Below are 19,606 nucleotides of genomic sequence, written 5' to 3' on the forward strand. Positions count from 1 at the left end.
AACGATTACGGCCGTGAAATATAAGGAATTTTTATATTAATCATTCTCTGTACAGTAGCTTTTGTCTTAAACATTAATTTCTGAACTTCTATCTATTTTTAATAGTCAGGTCTTCGGAAGGAATCTATATGGAACTCCAACATGACTGCTCTCTCTCTCACTCTCTCTCTCTCTCTTTCTCTCTTCCAGAGACATACACACACACACACACACACACACAAACACACCGGTCTCCCTGCTGATTTCAGCAGCCTCTCTCCATAATTATGGCTCCAGTTGCTGAACTGCAAATTTTTTCCTCTGGTGTTTTACTGGACCCTGGATCAGATTCAACCATTTTTGTCAGCACTATGAAACCATTTTGTTTAAGATGTAAGCTGATAAAAACAACAGAAACCCAAGGTTTCTCTCACTCAGCTAAATACTTCTAAACCACAGTTATGATTACATATATTTTATGTACATTGCTTTAAGTTTTATAGAACCAATATCCTCCTGTCTCCTGATCTGTTTAATTCAGAAAATATTATTGTTCAAGGCACTCATTTATGTACTCCTCTTTCACATATTGTTTGATTTCCACCAACAGATTTTTTCCCCTTTGTTCATTTCCCCGCCTTTCTCTATCTCTCTCACTCTGTCGCTCTCTCATGATGTTTTGGTTTTCCACAGAATGAGATCCAGATGTTTTATGAAGTGCAGGAGGAGAGAGAGCAGAGGACAGGAAGGGTAGGAAGGGGACGAAAGACGAGGTGAACGTGCAGTCCTTTAACACATACAGGAGAAAAACAGAAAAAAACAAAAAATAGGGAAAATGATGGTGGAGAGTTGAAAGCAGACAAGAAATATTAGAGTATGGAGCAAAAGTGTGTGATGATGACAGATTAAGGGGCTTGAGGTATATGTATGAATGTTGCAGAGCTTCCTGACAGTATATGACACAGCTAAGGTTACAGTATGTGTTTGGCCTAGGGTTTTGGATATAGCAATACACTTCCTACTCGTATAAGGGAGAGATAAAAAGATGTTGACCTTGATATCGCTGTATTTTCCCAACACTCTTTTCTTCTTGGTAAATAAGTTACTAACTTTTGGTGGAAAAAATGTATCTTTAAATTTCTTTATCTTTAAATAAAAATTATATCAACTATTTTCAGACAGCAAATAGTGAAATGGTTTATTATTTCACTTTTTGTCAACATCATCATTTTTTTTTTAAATCTTGTAATTCATATTTTTATAATGAATTTTCAAATTAAAAGTTTTGGACTGTGTAAAACAATCTACAGAGCCCCTAAAGGGATATGGTGGCGGAAAAAATTTGGGATGGGAGAAAAAATATTTGTCAACTCTTTTGTGTTCCCTAAACATACAGTGTATAGAAAAAATAGAATGTTTTAATAAGAATCAAAGTGCTCAGAGCTGAAGAAACACCCAATGGGGAAAATCTACAAATTTCTTTATGGTGTATTTTAATATGCAGAGAATTACCAGAGTATACAGAGAAGTAATAGCTGAGAGTACCACCCTCTTATTAGTAGAATCATTATGAAACTTCCCAAAATATTTATTAAACAAACATACGGGGAGTAGTGGATTGTGCAACAATCAAATTTTTTCCTTATATTTTTCTGTGGCTGCTGAATCAGGCCTATTTCATGTTATGGTTGTTTGCTTTTCCAGTATATGCAACTTTGAACTATAGCAATGGGCATCTCTAAGCTACTTGCTTTCCTGCTCTTCTCCTGCAGGAACACATTTACACAGTCTAAATTGCAAGCAACTGTCCAGGCCACGTCCTGTTCGCCAGCTCAGCGAGTATGTGGGCGTTTGTGTACTTTTTCTCTGGCCATCCGAGCACCAAGCTCACCAAACATGACTAGAGCTCTTCCACACCACCATAACGAGAGCCAGACTTCCTGTCCTGTCCATAGCTCATCTGTCCATCCAATAAACAGATGATAGTTTCAGTAAAAGTTATAGGCCTATAAGTGATATAAAGAAAAATTACAGGCTTATGCATGTTTTAGAAATCCACTTGCGGAACATTAGTAATAATATTAATAATGGCAGCCACAATTTCTAGAAAATCTAAACCGGATGTTTTTTTGCAGGTGAAGAAATTGCAGACTTTTTACCAGAAGTGGATAGTGTGCCAGAGAGAGAGAAGAAATAGAAGAGTAATTTGACAAGTCAGTTCATGTATTTTTTATCATGCTGAACTGGCAGTTTTAGTCATCCGACTAATGCACTCTCACCGCTGTACCTATTCAAAAAGAATGCAAAAAGTAACACAGAGCGAAGAGGGATTCAAAGATGAGGGGAGAAAGAGATTTGAAAGGGAGGGGACAGGAAAAATAGCACAGAGATGTTTGCGGTGGGCCGTTCATTAAAAAACGCCTCATAAAAGAGAACAATTTTGCTGTGTGGAGAAACGGGGAGGGGGAGAAGAAGCGGAAATGGCAGAGTGCTGTTTTTTCTGACTTTGTCAGCTGGAACAGTTTTAAAACACTTTGAAGAAAAGCATACACTCCTCCTTCACTACAAAGTACAGTCATATGTCTCTAGAGTCAGGTCCCTTGTTCTCTCAGATATGAGCAAACACTCATCAGTTTTCTGTCCAAAACAAACAAAGATAGATATATGATAGATAGATAGACGGACAGACAAGATAAATAGATAGTTACCTTCATTTATATAGCGCTTTTAACAATATAGATATATGATAGATAGACAGACAGACAGATAGACAAGATAGATAGATAGATTGATTCAGTCTATGGAACTTTTCAGTACATTTGGAACTCACTCATGAGAGAATTTTATTTCTTAAGGTCCAGGAAAGAGAGAATAATGTTAAAAAAAGGAACTTTATTTAATTTTCATTTCCAAGTACAAAAAGTATTAAACAGGCAAAAATGTCATTCCTTTACATTTACACTATATCACTATCATTATAAATATCGTTACCATTATCATTGTTAAAACTAATTCAGAAATGTCTAATACTGATGTATTCAGTCTTGTTACAGAAAACCCATAGCACCATTACTGTTCATAAATAATTATTTATTTGTTTCTGGAAGGTGGAGAGCGAGAAAATGTCACACCTCCAGCCTCTTCTATAATAGAAACCTGACTAATTTGAAATAAGTCACATTCTGCCTGTGTCCAGCAGGACTTGAAATGACAATTTAAAATAGGCAAGACTACACTAGGAGAACAATAATAACAATAACCATAGTCATAATAACAATGCCAATCATTAATGACATACTTAAACATAGTAAATACCAAATGCATTGCAATAACAATAGCATTTTGAGTTGAAACAGATGGACAGCTCTGCTCTATAAGTGTATTTAAAACTGGCCTACTCCAGAAGCTGCTGGGCTTCTCTCTCCCTGAACTTTGACCTTTAACCTTTGACCTTTCACGTACAGCAGGTCTCTACAGTCGAGCCATACTTTGTGCAAATATCTTTGTGGTGAATAAAAGGTGCAAGGAAAGTCAATTATGATAGTCCTTCCATTCTATTAATTCAATGGCAAAGGCACTTTATGGGATACTGGAGGTTTTCATTGGATTAGCAATGTAAAAAGCAAAATCTGAGTTAATGAAATATGTCAAAGTGAGATCAATTAGTGTATAGAACGTGTCAATCAAACAGCCGGCCGGCTGGAGTCAAGTTCGGATCTGGAGAGGGAGATTTTCAGAGAGGATAAAGGAGGGATTATATACTGAAGAGAAGACTGAAGAAACAAAAGTGCATTTCACTGAGTGATAAACCGTAACCATGTAAGAGATGGAGGAGGGCTTGCGTCTATCTCTCTTATCTCCCACTCCATTTCGGATTTCTTATTAATGGCAGAGAAGTACATGTAAATAGAAAAACATACAATACACATCATTCACTTTTCATCTCTCCCTGCCTGCAGACCTGTAAACCAAACTTTACTGTCTGATATTCATTTTCACTCGATCCTAATACAATCTTTCCAAATGTCATCTACTTGTATCCCTCTTACACTTCTCTTTCCATGCCTTTCATGTTCATCTCTAAACCTTATCGAGCAGAGAGCGGTGACAGTAGAGGAGGCGTCGAGGGGTACCATAGTGGTGGAAGAACAGCAGAGCCCCCAAAGTGACAAGCACACAGGCCAAAAGAAAGAGTGGGATGACGATGGTTGCGGCTCTTCCCATGCCTCCGCCTTCTGACTCGTCCATCTCAATGATAAGCACTTCCTCATCTGTGCCGGCCCTCTTCATGGGATCCTCCCCTTCACAGCCCATCCAGTTAGTCAAGACAGATTTGGGGAAGCCTGGCTCCACTTTCAGTTGCTGATTGTTAAACTTCCAGTACTTATTGGCTTTGTAGAAGTAGGTGTGGGCTGAAAAATTGTGAGAAAAGCTGATTCAGTAAAATTGGCTCTAAATTTCTAAATCTCTATCTCTCTTCTCTCTCTCTCTCTCTCTCTCTCTCTCTCTCTCTCTCTCTCTCTCTCTCTCTCTCTCTCTCTCTCTCTCTCTCTCTCTATATATATATATATATATATATATATATATATTAGGGGTGTAACAATATGTTGTGTCACAATATATCGCAATACAAAAATGCAACAATATATATCGTGGATAGTTCACCCAAAATAAAAAATACTGTGAGAAAAATTCAAGTTTTTAAAGTTTTAGTGTCAGTACTACATTAATCTACTATATATAATGTTGAATATAATGTAAAGTAATGCAATGGGGGAATATTTGTGGGTTCAAATAATGCCAAATGTTTTATGTTACCAGTAAAAAAGTGGCCTACATTATTTTAAATATATCTAGTCAGTGTCAGAGTGCAAGCCTATTCATTTACACCCACAATGTAATATAAAATTTAGCATTTTAATCAACAGTAAATTTTTTGTTAACCTTTTATCATATGTCTTGGTGTAACGCAATAATATTGTATCGTTAGTTCAGTATCGTGATATGTATCGAATCGTGACATAAGGGTATTGTTACACTCCTAATATATATATATATATATATATTTATATACACACACACACATGGTTCACATTGGTCGATCTTAAAGATGCTTTCTTCCACATAAGCATTTATCCGCCACACAGGAAGTTTCTTCGTTTCGCCTACCAAGGCACATGTTACGAATTCACAGTTCTTCCATTCTGGCTCTCATTAAGCCCAAGGAGTTTCTGTCTGTGTGTGGAGGCGGGCTTAGCACCCCTGAGAATGTCAGGGTTATGGATTTTGACATATATAAACGATTGGCTCATTATAGCCGAATCGAAGGAGAAAGTGTTGCAGGACACCTGCCGTGTGCTACCGCACATCACATCTCTCGGGTATAGGGTGAATGTGAACAAGAGCAAATTTACACCCAGTCAGACTGACTTTCCTGGGCTTGGAATTGAACTCAGTCTCCATGGGAGCGCGTCTCTCTCAAGAGCGCGTTCTCTCTCTAATGAACTGTATATCGCAGTCCAGAAAGGGGGCGAAAGTCCAATATCGTACATGTCTCAGTCCGCAGGGTCTTATGAATTCATCTATCCAGGTTTTGCCGCTGGGACTCCTGAGAATGAGAGCGTTCATACATGGGTTTTGTCACTATATTTCAGCCCGATACGTGATCTTTGCCACTCTGTAACAGTGCTCGGCCCTGTTTGATTCTCTCTGTTATATATATAATCCCTCTGTTATATGCCCAGCCGTGGCGCCTCCCCCTCTGTACAGATCTATTGTCTCAAGTGAATGGGGGAGATTTGGACAGGGTGGCTCTGTGGGCCTGGCCCGTGAGAGGACAAACCTTATCGCACTGGGGCTTTTGCCGTGTGTGATTGCTACTATACAGAATGCCAGGGCCTTTTCTACATGGTCCTTATATGGTTGTAAGTGGCAAGTGTTTGAAGAGTGGTGTGATGGGCGTGGTCTCACATCATATCAGTACTCAGTTCCTGATATTTTGTGTTTCCTTCAAGACTTCATGGAAAAAGGGAGATCTTTTTCCACAATTAAGGGCTACCTGGCTGAGATTTCTGCCTGTCATGTGGGCTTTGAGGGCTAAACAGTCGGGTAGAATCCTCTAATCCGCAGATTTATGAAGGGTGCCCGTCGCTCTTTACCAGTCATCAGGAGAACTGTTCCTGAATGGGACCTCTCCATGGTGCTAGAGGCTCTGTCTCAATATCCTTTTTAGCCTCTGGGAAGTATTTCCCTAAAGCTGCTGTCGTTCAAGACTGCTTTGCTCTAGGCCCTGGCGCCAGCTAAATGTGTCAGTGAGCTACATGCACTCTCGGTTCATTCCTCGAGCACTAAATTCTCTCCTAGTGGAGATAAGGTCCCTTAAAGGGATAGTTCAGCCAAAAATGAAAATTCTGTCAGTATTTACTCACCCTCATGTTGTTCCAACCCCGTAAGACCTTCGTTAATCTTCGGAACACGAATTAAGATATTTTTGATGAAATCTGAGAGATGGATCACTCCTCCATACTCCTCCATAGGCTTCTTGAGGGATTGAACTTGCAGTGGCTCAATCTTAAGTTTATCAAACGTCGAGAATACTTTTTGTGCGCAAAAACAAACAAAAATAACGACTTTATTTCAACTATTCATTTCCTTCTCTGTTGGCCTCTAGTCAGTTAACTTAGTGTAATGGCGTAGAGCTACGTCACACGTAGGCTCACTATTGGCCGACGCTGGTCATGTTTGCGATGCGTGTGACGTACAACAACAGAAGCTCTACGCTTTTACACTAGTGAACTGACTCGAGGCCCACAGAGAGGGAAAGGAATAGTTCTAATAAAGTCGTTATTTTTGTTTTTTTGCGCACAAAAAGTATTCTCGTCGTTTGATAAACTTAAGATTGAGCCACTGTAGTCACTTGGACTATTTTAACGATGTCTGTAATAACTTTTCGGGGCCTGCAAGTTCAATCCCTCAAGAAGCCTATGGAGGAGTGATCCAGCTCTCAGATTTCATCAAAAATATCTTAATTCGTGTTCCGAAGATGAACGAAGGTCTTACGTGGTTGGAACAACATGAGGGTGAGTAAATTCTAAATTTTGACAGAATTTTAATTTTTGGGTGAACTAACCCTTTAAGATTAATCCGGCTTTTATGCCTAAATGCTTCCCTGCGTTCACATCGGAGGTGTTGGATTTGTCCGCTTTTCACCCTCCACCTTTCTACTCCACAGTGGATCAGAGGCTGAATGCTCTGTGTCGTGTCCGTGCCTTACAGACAAATATGGCCAGAACCAGTGCTTTCCGGAAGAGTGACCAGCTCTATTTCATGGGTGCCCCCTCAAAGAGGGAGTCCCATATCTAAACAACGCTTCTCACATTGACTTGTGGATGCTATAGCTTTGGCATATGAATCAACGGGAGTGCAGCTTAGCTGCCTCTTGGGCTTTGTTTAGGGGAGTGTCACTGCAGAACATCTGCTCTACCGCAAGCTGGGCTTCTCCTCAATTCTTTGTGCATTACTACCGACTGGATGTCACCAGAATCTTGGTATGCTGTCAGGTAAGGGGGTGGGGAGAACCAGAGTTACGACAGTAACCTATTGTTTTCAATGAGGTTAAAATGGAGGAAGGTTATCCAAAAACTTTCAAGGAACTTGGCATAGGCCTACCAAGAGACAAGCTGGACGCAGCTGTTTTGTTATCTATATATACTGTGTGTGTGTGTATATATATATATATATATATTTTGGAAGGATAGTGAATATATAGTGTACGACAGTGGAGAACCCATAGGAAAGGAAAAATGCTTCTGTACCTCCATCCTCGCTCATGAAGGCCCCTTTGATATTGTCTGGTACTCCTTGCCATACACTGATTGGTTTGGGGTAGTCCGAATCCACAGATCTGCTTTCCTCATCGAAACGGTAATACCTGAGAAAACAGCAAAGGCATGAATGGAGAAGAAAGACAATAAAAGAAAGGGAGAGGTTCACAAAAAAAGATGAAGCATTTTTCTCAATATGACACGAAATCACATGGATTTACATCTGAGTCAGATATGGTAAGTGACACTGGAAACTAACTTGGTTCCTCTGAAGAAGTAAGTGTTCCCAGTGGTTGTGTAGAAAACAGCTGCGTCCAGCTTGTCTCTTGGTAGGCCTGTGCCAAGTTCCTTGAAAGTTTTTGGATAACCTTCCTCCATTTTAGCCTGATTGAAAACCCAGTACTTGTCACCTAGTGAGAGGAGAGACAAACAAGAATCATTGCATCATTTGTGACATTAATTAGAACCAGAGATGCAATGTCTAGACACCTTTATTTATATGAAACAGGAATATGAAAATGATGCATTTAGGCTGAAGTAGTTTCGGTGTTGATTCATTTCCGTTATAAAGATCATCCGATGTTAAATTAGGTCATTACATCTCTAAAGCAGTTCTGCAAAACATGATATCATCATCCAGCCCAATTCAGTTCTCATACAACAGCACCAGTACATTCAGGTCAATAATATTGTTGAGTATTAAGTGTCCCCAACTAAGTAAGCCAGAGGCGACAGTGGCAAGGAACCCAAACTCCATCAGGTGACAGAATGGAGAATGGAGAATCTCCTCTGGCCAACGAAACAAACACAGTGTCATTATGATTGAGGCTGCATCACAAGTCAGAATTCAGATCGGGATCGGTAGCATTAAAATGTTTGTCAACAACGAAAGGCAAAATAATATAGAAGACAGACGCACCTTTGAAGAAAACAAATTTTCCATCAGAACGTTCGTAGGCTGCGTTGATAGAGGGAGGCAGTCCCTTCCAGAAGTGTCCAATGGGCATGGGATACCCCTGCTGAGGTTTACCATCACGCATTCTCCAGAACCACTTTTCCTGTGAAGTAGAGGGGGTGTAAATTAAAAAAAATTAAGTACAAAATACACGGAATGTCCACACAAAAAAAGTTTTGTTTTACATACTGTTGTACCTTGAACACGAACATCTCTCCCCTGAGGGAAGCGATGGTGTCAAAGTGTCCCTCACATATGTCGGGGCCAAAGGAAGGGCGGTCTGGCCTGGGAGTGGGGGGCCGGGGTGCCGGGGGGTGGGGCTTTTCACCAGAACGAGCACCTGCCGAAAGACGCATGTCATGTCTGTTTTAATTTGGTTTTACATTCGTATTTCCATGTCTTTAATTTTATAATTTGCCATAGTCATGTTTTCTGACATGTCATGTAATTCCCTGCTCCCCTTATGTGATCTGGTCATGTGGTTCCTTTGTTTTCTTTAGGTTAGTTTGACTTGAAGCGGCACTGCACAGACTGATCAGTTTATGATATCTAATAACATCTGAAACATCTGTAACTGATGTATTGCTCATTGTAAGTTAATGTGATCTAATTGGACCTTATTGTAAAGTGTTAAAATCAGACATCGTATTGTACATAAGAATCTTGTAATGAAAAAAAAATTATGAACAAATAAATATATATATGCAATGCAAACTGACTGCCATATAGCTGCTGGATCCCCCGTCTGTCATCATCGGGCAGCACAAAGTTCTCAGTGTCCATCCACTGGTAAAACGGAGCCATGATGGCAGAGGGATCGCCTGAGTGTTCCAAACCAAGAGCATGACCTAATTCATGCACTGCCACCAGGAACACATCATTACCTGAAAGAGAGGCAGAACAATGATACTCTAAATGTAAAATAACACAGACTTCGCATGGACACATTACGCATAAAGTTTGTTCAGTTGACAGAAACATTTTCACATTCCATCATTCTTTGCTCACCTCCCTGGTCAACATTGCCTGTCGTCCAAGGCTCCGCTGCATCAAAATGGGTATCACCTCCGATACCTTGACCAGGGAAGTACGCGTGGGCCAGGAAACCTCCCTCGCCGTCGAATGGGGTGCTGTCTCCGTGATAGCCTTCCGCGAAGGAAAGCATGATATCTGCAAACTTGTCCACCTTGCCTTTGATTTGACTGTATGGGATTTCACGGAACTTGAGTGGTGTCACGGCCTCCCAGACCTTGAAGGCCTTCCTGATGGCCTCATGTGTGGCAGGCTCACCTACTTTAGAAGAGTAGTTCTGGATACTGGGTAAAGAAAACATTTGTGCTTAATTGCTAAATCTAAGTTTTCCTTTCAGGAAAGAAGTGTAGAAACTGGTTATTTTTAAATAAATACATAAAGTCTGGTAACTATTTCCACTTCTGAAAAAGAAGTAGTAGACTAATAATGTTCTGAAGAAGCTAGCCTACATTAACGTGTTCTGAATGTTTAATCTTGCATTGGAATGCAAAGTGTAAATGCAATCCAGCTTGCTATATCCAGAATACTATCTGAATACAAAAATGCATGTTAATGGCAGGTGTGTCCACCTTATTTTGCAATTTTGTGAACTATTTTCTGTAAATTCGTGAGACTTCACCTAGTGAGAGGTGCCACAGGTTTATATGCATTGGTTATTACTATTATTCATTTTCCTTAGGCTGTCAATTACAGTTCCATACCTGAATGTGACCTCTCTTTTGTCCCATTTTAGGCCCTGGATGACATAGCGCTTCTTTCGTAGGTTGCTCTTCAGTTCAGAGCCGAATTTATCTGGAACACCACACCTTGGCCGCTGCATCGCCCTAACAACATCATGTTAATGCAAGACATAAAGTCACTCAATCATACGTGTCTCAGTCACCTACGAAAACTGGTTGCAAATCAGATGTTTAATTCTCTATCCGGTCATCCATTTATGGACAAAGATTGTCAGTCATTAGCATAAATAATGTAACTATTGAGTAACATATTGCACATTATCTTTAAATGGTCACAATTAACCAGTGGTGGACAGTAATGAAGTTACATTTTTCAAGTATCTGTGTACTTTATCAGAGTACTTTTATTTTGGTCAACTTTTACTTCACTACATTCCAAAGCATATCATCGCACTTTTTTACTCCTTCATTCCATGAAAACATATCATTCCCCGTTATTTCGAGCTGAAGAAATCGCCACCCGATACCCAAACCAAGATGCGATAGCGATTCATCAATGAGCCGATTCTTTCCAGTGAACCTGCTGAATTTGTTCACAAATCACACTGAATGATTCATTCTTGAATTTGACTAATCCAATTGCAGCTGTGCTTGAGTTAACAACTTGAACAGCGCAAAAAGTAAGTTACTAATAGTTAATACATTTAGTATGTTACTGTAAATTAAAATATTTTTTAGGTCATGACTATCAGTTATTTGGGAACTAAATGTGCTATGAAAGTATTTTAGTATAGGTATAATGTATAATAAGCTTTGATTATAAAATAAAAAATGTTTGCTTATTCTCAGAGCAACATACACGTTTAATGTCTGAACAGATTTTTCTTATTATTGCTGACAAATGACTAGTACTGGCTAGAATAAATAATCAACGAATAATCAAATGAAATAATCAATCAATTTTACTTTTAATAATTATAGTAATAGTACATTACATTAATTTTGTAATTTTCAAGTAATACTGAAAATTAGTACTGGAGTAATATTTTATTAGGGCATCTGTACTTTTACCCAAGAACTTTATCGTTATTAACGTTATTAACAAAATGGCGATGTACGAGACTGGGCAAGACTTACGATAGTGTAGCTGGATCCATAGTGCCGCTGACAGAGAGGCCATAGAATTTCTGCATGGCGGATATAGCGGAGGTGATGGATTTAGGAGAGCGGATTGCCTGAGCCCGAACGTCGCCAGGAGGAAGATACCCATACTGCTGGAGCCATGCCTGAGAGAGAATGAATGTCACATTAAAACAAAACACATATTAACATGCAGCTGTAACTACTATAATAAACCAAATTTAACGTGAATTAAAGACACACTCACGCACAAAAAGTTTCTCTGGAAAACATTACAACTTCTGTCAGAGCATGAAATAGCACAGGTGTAACTGGTGTCATGGCTGTTAAGGTGACCTCAGTGAATTAAAGGTTTGGCTGAATGTTTTTGAAGTGTCCTCACTGTTCCAAATGTCTTAGTGCAGCACCACATCCACATGACATGCTGTCTGAATTTATCAAATCTAATTGTACATAAACCTGCCAAAGTCCACAAACATCAGTGATGAACTGCAGCGCAAGCACATAGATGTGTGTGTGTGTGTGTGTGTCTGTATGCTTATGACCTTGTGAGTAAGAGTATGGACGCTCAACCATTTTAAAGGCTTTAACTATGTCTTGTGTGTTGTAAGTGTAAGTAACAGTGTGTCAGAGACTTTACGACCATAATTTGACTTGTACATGTGTGTGTTTCCAACCTAGTTATACTTTGGGGAAATATTTGCTGATATACTCGCTGAAGAAAAATATAAATCTAAGTATATCTTATAAAGTACAGCTAAACAAACGACAATGGTAATGTAATTATGTAAACTCCCATAGAGGCAGGCAAAATAAAAGATTTTTATTTTTAAAGGCCAGTTATTTCATGGATCCAGGATAATATGCATCCTGATAAAGTTCCCTTGGCCTTTGGAATTAAAATAATCCCACATCATCACATTCCCTTCACCATACCTAGAGACTGGCATGGGGCACTTTCCATAAGATCATCTCTCAATGCAAATCAAACCAGCTATTAGCCTAACTGAAATAACACCATGCCAATCTCTAGATATGGTGAAGAGAATGTGATGATGTGGGATTATTTTAATTCCAAAGGCCAAGGGAACTTTACCAGGATGCATAGTAATTTAACATAGGGGTGTCCTGATTTATGCAACCTGTATTTTAAGGAAGAACATTTATTTATTTACGATACATTATTCATTCACAAAGAAAATTGGTGTCCTTAAAGGTTGGATTTTTCCTCATTTTTTAAATTAAGGCATTAAGATCAATTTCCCAAAAGATGGTTTTTTATTCCTCTTTTTAGTCAACTTTAGCATGGGTGTGTTCACTTATGCTAGGCACTGTAGCTTCAAAGAACTTAAATCTTCATGTGTTTCAAGTGCTTATGACTTGCACTCAAAGAAAACATGTTTGGTATATATATATATGTTCAAGAAGCAAAATCCCACACGATAAACTGGTATTGGCCCTGATTATAGCTGTGCAGGTGGTTGTAGACTAATGCGCTGATCTGGGCTGTTAACACAAAGGTTACAGGTTTAGGAGCGACTGTCTGTTACTGAATGGGTAAATGTCTCAGTTTAAGGATCAGACAGCCAGTGTCTCCAGTCCAACCACAAAGAGTGTCAGCAAAAATTACAAGCATTTTTCTGTAATCCTTGTGACCTCAGACTGCCTCCCTTTCTTATTTTCTTTCTTTCTGTCTTTCTCTTTCTTTCTTTTCTAAGTATAAGCAGTATCTGTATCGGCTACAAAAAGAATTGAGAAAAAGAAGGACGAGCATGATGGCATAGAGACCGTTCAGATTTACAATGGTTGAAATGAAGGCATTATTATGTTCATAAAGCTAATTATACTATATAAAAAAAAAACTACGTATTTTCCAATTTATGGGACCTTTTGATTCACATACACTTACGTAATGTGAATTACTTGGAACTAAATAATAACTTATGTTTGTATCACAACAACGTTCTAAAACTATATCCCAGATTTCTTTGCATTTTAGGGTTAGTGTGCCTTTAGAAACAAAGAAAGCATAGTTCACTTCACATAAACCTTTAAACCACATTAAACAAAAAAATTGTTGAACCAGAAATCTGTAGTCGTCTCAATGGCTTTATTGGCTTAGTGAATAAACAAGTTAAATTGACTAAATAAAGTTTTACAATTTTAAGACAAAAGCTTAGATAAAAATCTGTGTATATTGCTCAATTCATGGCACTTACTCCTATTATTTACACATTATACTCTTTAAAATGGACGAAACACCTCAACAAACCTGTATGTTAGTATACAATACTAGTAATTAAGAAAACCACATCCAGAGTGCTTTCACACGGGTTCCTTCACATTGTAGATTTTCTGATGGGACTGGTCTACACTGACCATTTTGGTCGAGGAAGTATATAATTGGATAGCGCACTATAGTGTAGTGTTAACCTGGTCACCCTTTTTCTTTCTCTCAATCCATCATTCAATTCCTCCTTCTTTATGAGTGCTTTCTCTGTGTGCCTCCACTGTGGTGACGCGCCCCGTTTTTGTAAAAACACTAACTCATGAGGATGAAAATGTTTCCCTTTCTCTCTTACTCCCTCTGAAGGCCACTCTTCTCCCTCCTGAAAAGCCTCAGGTCTCCTCTTAATGCAGCCAGCAATCCCAGCATGCTCCGCTACCCTGGAACTCCCAGTGGTGGGTGTCAAAGCTTCTATTTAGAACACCTCTGCCGTTCCCGACTGAGGAAGAGCGAGTCACTGTGTGGCCATGCGTCAGGTATTACCATGCAGACAGCCAGCCTTTATTGAGTTTACTGAGTCTCGGGCTGTCTGGTTAAGCTTTATATAATAATTACGCTGCCATTATACACAGATCTGGGAACAGAGTTCAACAGTAACCATCATAGTGACTGGCATATACAGAAGACATGAGGTTATGTGTAATCACACGCTATGACATCACTGCCACACATGCCAGCACGGTTAACACATGCTACAGCAAAAATTAAACCTATTATGCTTTTTTACATTTTTAACTTTCTTTAGTGTGTAATGTTGATATCTGAGCACGAAAAAGGTCTGCAAAGTCATTCCAAAGGGAGTTATTCTCTATATGAATGTGCACTGTTTCTGAACTCCCTTAAACGCCTCCATTGTAGTCTTGGGTTTTCTTCTGGGATCGATCACATCACAATATTCCTCATTTAAATAATTCCCACCCAAGGCATTAGCAAAAAAACACACTCAAAGCGATTGACCAATCAGAACACACTGGTTCAGCCGACCAATCAGAGTACATTGCGCTTTCCGGAAGAAGGGGCTTAAAGCCATGAAATAAACTGAGCATTAATGACACTCTGGGAAGATGGTGCTGTAAAAAAATAATTCAATAAACATTCAAGCATGAAAACCTATTCTCGTACACCCCAAAAACTAAATCAAGACTTCGTAAATATGGCCTCTTTAAAACTCTGAAATGGAGCCACTGTGATGAAGTGCTTTCTAAGACGGCACTTTCTAAAAAACAATTTCATCAGTTTTAGTGTTGCAACATTCCAAACATGTTGTTTTGCTAGTATATGTGCACAGTTTTAATCCTAATCTCTGATTCTTATAGTTTCTCTGCAAAAAAATACTGCTGTCAGACTTTCCAGGCTCAGAGGGGGGAAAAAAGCAGCATTTATGTTTTTAACAGCTGATCTGCTGCTCCTAAGGCATTAAAGATGGAGGAAAAGAAGTCGGAGAGAAAAAAACACTAGTGAGGAAAACACAAACCTAAGCGAGGTCTTAGAGATTTTTTTTAAAAAGTTAGGAATATAAAAACAAAGGGTAGAAGAAAAAGAAAGGAAAAGAAAAAAAGGAGGCCAGAGGTGAGTGAATGCACGACAGAAGGACTGAGTCAGTCGTTCCTCCTTGTCTGTGCCAATGGAAAAACCAGAAAATGTTTCAGGCATTAGTGCCTGTGTCTCACTCTGCATCTTCATGTGGAGGATCAGATCACTGACCCATTTACTGAGCAGTTGAACTCATTCTGAAACCGGATATGTATCACAATCCCATAAATAATGCAAACTCAAAAATATCTCTAAGTTTCTATTTATTTGAGATGACTACCAATGAATGCAGAAGTTGATCGTCTAATTCCAGTTACAGATGCATGACATTATGATCCATATTTAATCCACATACTAATTTATATACTGCAGTACTACATTGTTTTTCCATGTTAACAAAACAAGCATCAAAAAGAGAAATTGTAGAGTTTGAGTCTTGTTCTGCATCTTACTGAATGAAATCTCAACAGTGATTTGTTTTCTTTTAAACTGCAAATAACAAACACTTTTTCAAGCCTCTTCAAGTGATGAAGGTCTGAAAAATTCAGCTGAGTTTCAACAGATGCTTTTCATCTGTAATACTACTTAAACAAATACATCATCTCTCGTCTATGGTCTGGAGGGGGGGGGGGGGGGGGGGGGCAATAACCAGCTGTTTTCCACAAGGAATATGGCTGAACTTCTTTTCTTTTTTGCCGTTTTAGTACAGTATTCAAAACAAAAGCACCTGTAACAACAGAAAAAGTGCAACGCAAAGTCATAACCTAATGTAAAGCATTTAGTTCATTAGAAGTAAAGTTCCGAATTCTTAGGGGGAAAAAATGCATAGGGAGAAAGGGCTGTAAAACTTAGGAAATCCAAAAAAATGTAAACTTAAGAAATCTTGTGATAAGCGTCAACCAAGCAATGGGCATCTGGTATTTAACCTCTTGCGTGACCTTACTCTCTGATCATGTGACTCTCACATGAGGAGACTGTTATTGTCTTTGAAAACCTTCGAAAGCTTTCGGTGGAATCTGGAGTGCTGAATGTTTTTCACACTATCCTTGAGTACATCTCTCAACCATCTCAGAAATGTGAAGGAGTGTGAGAGAAAGGAATGAAGACCGTTATTAAAATGTCTTTAAGTGTTAGTTCACCCAAAAAGTGTTAAAGTGTTAGTTCTGTCCCTCAGTTGACAGTCTATGCAACTACCACTTTGATGCTTCAAAAAGTTAATAAAGAGATCAATCCATATGAATTGAGTAGTTTAGTCCAAATTTTCCACTTTAGTCCACTTTATATGATGAACAGATTAAATTTAGGCTTTTATTCACATATAAACATTCATAAACACACACATCCGTTATAATAAACAGAAGCTCAAGCATGCTTGCTAGTCGTGCGAGAACCAATGAGATTCATTCTTATGTGTTCAATATTTATCAGTGTATCAATGTTTATATGTGAATAAAAGCCTAAAATCAATCTGTTCATCATATAAAAAGCGACTGTGTCTCTTCAGAAATGTTTTTCTTTTTGAAGCGTCAAAGTGGTAGTTGCGTAAACTGTCAATGGAGAGTACAGAACTGGCTGAGATTTTATTAAAAATATTTTCATTTGTGTTCCGAAGATGAACGAAAGTCTTAAGCGCTTGGAACAACACAAGGGTGAGTAAATGATGGCAGAATTTAACATTTTGGGTGAACTAACCCTTTAAATCCTCTCTCTGATCTTGTTTTTTTTATTTGAGACCGTTCAGGTTTCCTGGCTTGCATCTGTGACAGAGATGCCAAAACGTCCTGAAAAACAGTCATTCGTTCTCTTCCCCCTCACAGTTATGTGTCTACCAGACATAGGCCTATATCTAAAACTAACATTAGGATGGCTCTGGGGTGTATAAACAAATTGACATATGTAATGATACATCTAACTGTTAGCCTTCTTTTTTTCTGTAAACGCAAATAGAAAGAAAAAATGTGAATCTAGAGATGCAGTACAGAAACCACAGAATTGCGACACTTTAATAACTAATCCTCTCTAGGAGCCTTGGAGCCTCTGACTCACTCCTGTTTTTGTTTTACCTTGATATTTAGGGATCCGAAAAGACAGTTTCTTCCAACTTCATCTGACTTCTCATTTGTATTTAACTGTGAATTATGAGGTACATGACTTGAAGGAAATCCTGACATACTGAAACATCTGAGTCGATCTGTGTCGAACAATACAGGCATGATAGAGAGATAGTAAAGGCTAGTAAAGGCACACACACAGAGAGAGAGAGAGCTGGCTGGTTTCAGGTTTTATATCCTTTTGGGGGCATTTGGTCCCCACAATGTTGGTTAATTCTGCACACACACACACACACACACACACACACACACACACACACACACACACACACACACACACACACACAAACATACTAGAATAACACTGGCTATACATTTACCTCTGGTCTGACTTCTTTGTCACTGGTCCCGCTTTGCACCAGAAACGCGCTTGCGAGGGCGAGCGGCAGTAGCCGCTGTAACGTCTGGAGTTTCGGTAACATTCCTCAGTGCAGGATAGTACTGGGCTCGGGACACAAAAATGCTCTAGGCTCCGTTCTTAAAGTTTTCTCCTCTAAGTTTTCCCCAGTAGATTTTCCTAAATCAGACCATTCCAATAGTGAAAACGTTACCTTAAAACTCTGCCTGATAAAAAGAATAAAAACCGACGTATGCCTAGCCTATAATCATATTGAAAAATTTTCCAAAAGTAAAGCTGGACCATACGCTTTCCAGCCGAAGAGAAAAGACTATCTTCAGATGTGAGATATGTTTTATCTTAGGTCTGCGCTACATTCTCATCTTGCACTGGAGTTTTCTTTTGTCCTCCGCTGAGGCGGTTTCACTGTCAGATTTGAGACGTGGTTGTTTCTTATGTCCCCTGCGGTAATCTGCGTGCACGACACACTCAGGGTTTAACTGGGAGGAGTTCAAAGAGAATCGACGCTGCAGATGTGTATTTTTCCCAGTTATTCAATGACCTTCCGGGGGTTGATTTTTTAAAGGAATTCTCTCCGAAATTCGACCGTCTTTTGTCGCCTCTAGAACAGATTGCCAGTTTTTAAACAAAACACCTATTGTGCTAGTATATATATATATATATATATATATATATATATATATATATACACACACACACACATAATATATATATATATATATATATATATATATATATATATACTAGCACAAGTGTTTTGTTTAAAAACTTATTTTTATATATATATATATATATATATATATATATATATATATATATATATATAATATGGATATAATATATAATATATATATATATTATATATTATATCCATATTATATATATATATATATATATATATATATATATATATATATATATATATATATATATATATATATATATATATATATATGCTAAATCAATGTAATGTATGAAGAAAAAAAACACATTTCCAACAAGCCGCATTGGTGACAATGTCGCCTCTGGCGAGCTGATGGGGCTAATTGTAGCCTATTTAAATTAGTGTTTTACGAGACAACGACAGTCTCTTTTAAAGTTTTAGATACATCAAGTAAAACTACTAGTGAATCTTAAAGACCATTAAATGCTTGAAATTAGTTTTGTGGACACCAGGCCTACGTTGTGCCCACGTAGCATATTAATTTCTTTACAAAATTACAATTTTAATTATTATTAATACTATTATTAAATTAAATAAAAATAATATTTGAACATTTCTTTATTGAGTGTTATGAATCAAATATTGAAGAAAAACGGTCGGATAAAACTACAACCACAAAAAATAAAAATAAGGAAAAAATACAAAAACTTAAAATGCTTTCTCATTTGTTGCCACATAGGCTAGAGGACAATTTAAGATCTTACGGCAAACTGGGACAACTAGTTTTTTAATAAATTTAATTGTAAATAATAAAAAATAAACAATAATATAACTAATAAAATATAATAATAATATATTTTATTAGTATTATTTATAATAATAATAATAATAATATATTAGATTGACACTGGATGCAGAAATACATGGTTTATTATAATTATTATTATAGTGAATACTTTAATATTATAAAATTATGAAAACAGTATGAGTAGGTGTGTTCAAACTTTCAACAAGTAGTGTAGCCTAGTTAAAAAACAGTACCAT

The 19,606-nt window shown here is 38.0% G+C and overlaps 1 protein-coding gene across 1 annotated transcript; it reads right to left on the reverse strand.

Moving 5' to 3' along the window:
* Positions 1–2,851: 2,851 nt before the first annotated feature.
* On the reverse strand, positions 2,852–18,390 carry mmp14a (matrix metallopeptidase 14a (membrane-inserted)). The gene is made up of 10 exons (XM_077228137.1): positions 17,861–18,390; positions 11,607–11,755; positions 10,491–10,613; positions 9,766–10,073; positions 9,477–9,641; positions 8,955–9,097; positions 8,722–8,860; positions 8,062–8,212; positions 7,794–7,909; positions 2,852–4,391 (listed from the first exon to the last, which is right to left on the reverse strand). Exons 1-10 carry the CDS (start codon positions 17,960–17,962, stop codon positions 4,060–4,062), a joined length of 1,728 nt encoding a protein of 575 aa, XP_077084252.1. The 5' UTR covers positions 17,963–18,390; the 3' UTR covers positions 2,852–4,059.
* Positions 18,391–19,606: the final 1,216 nt, after the last annotated feature.

This window comes from Siphateles boraxobius, unplaced genomic scaffold (assembly GCF_051911475.1).
Source record: "Siphateles boraxobius isolate OS27281-9 unplaced genomic scaffold, OSU_SipBor_1 130, whole genome shotgun sequence".
Taxonomy (NCBI): Eukaryota; Metazoa; Chordata; class Actinopteri; order Cypriniformes; family Leuciscidae; genus Siphateles; species Siphateles boraxobius.

Excerpts from the sequence above, each read along its gene's own strand:
- mmp14a (XM_077228137.1), bottom strand. The coding sequence starts at position 17,962 with ATGTTACCGAAACTCCAGACGTTACAGCGGCTACTGCCGCTCGCCCTC. Across the intron at positions 10,614-11,606 it reads ATGGATCCAGCTACACTATC|GGCGATGCAGCGGCCAAGGT; the intron begins GTAAGTCTTGCC and ends TGATGTTGTTAG. Across the intron at positions 4,392-7,793 it reads CTTCATGAGCGAGGATGGAG|CCCACACCTACTTCTACAAA; the intron begins GTACAGAAGCAT and ends ACAATTTTTCAG.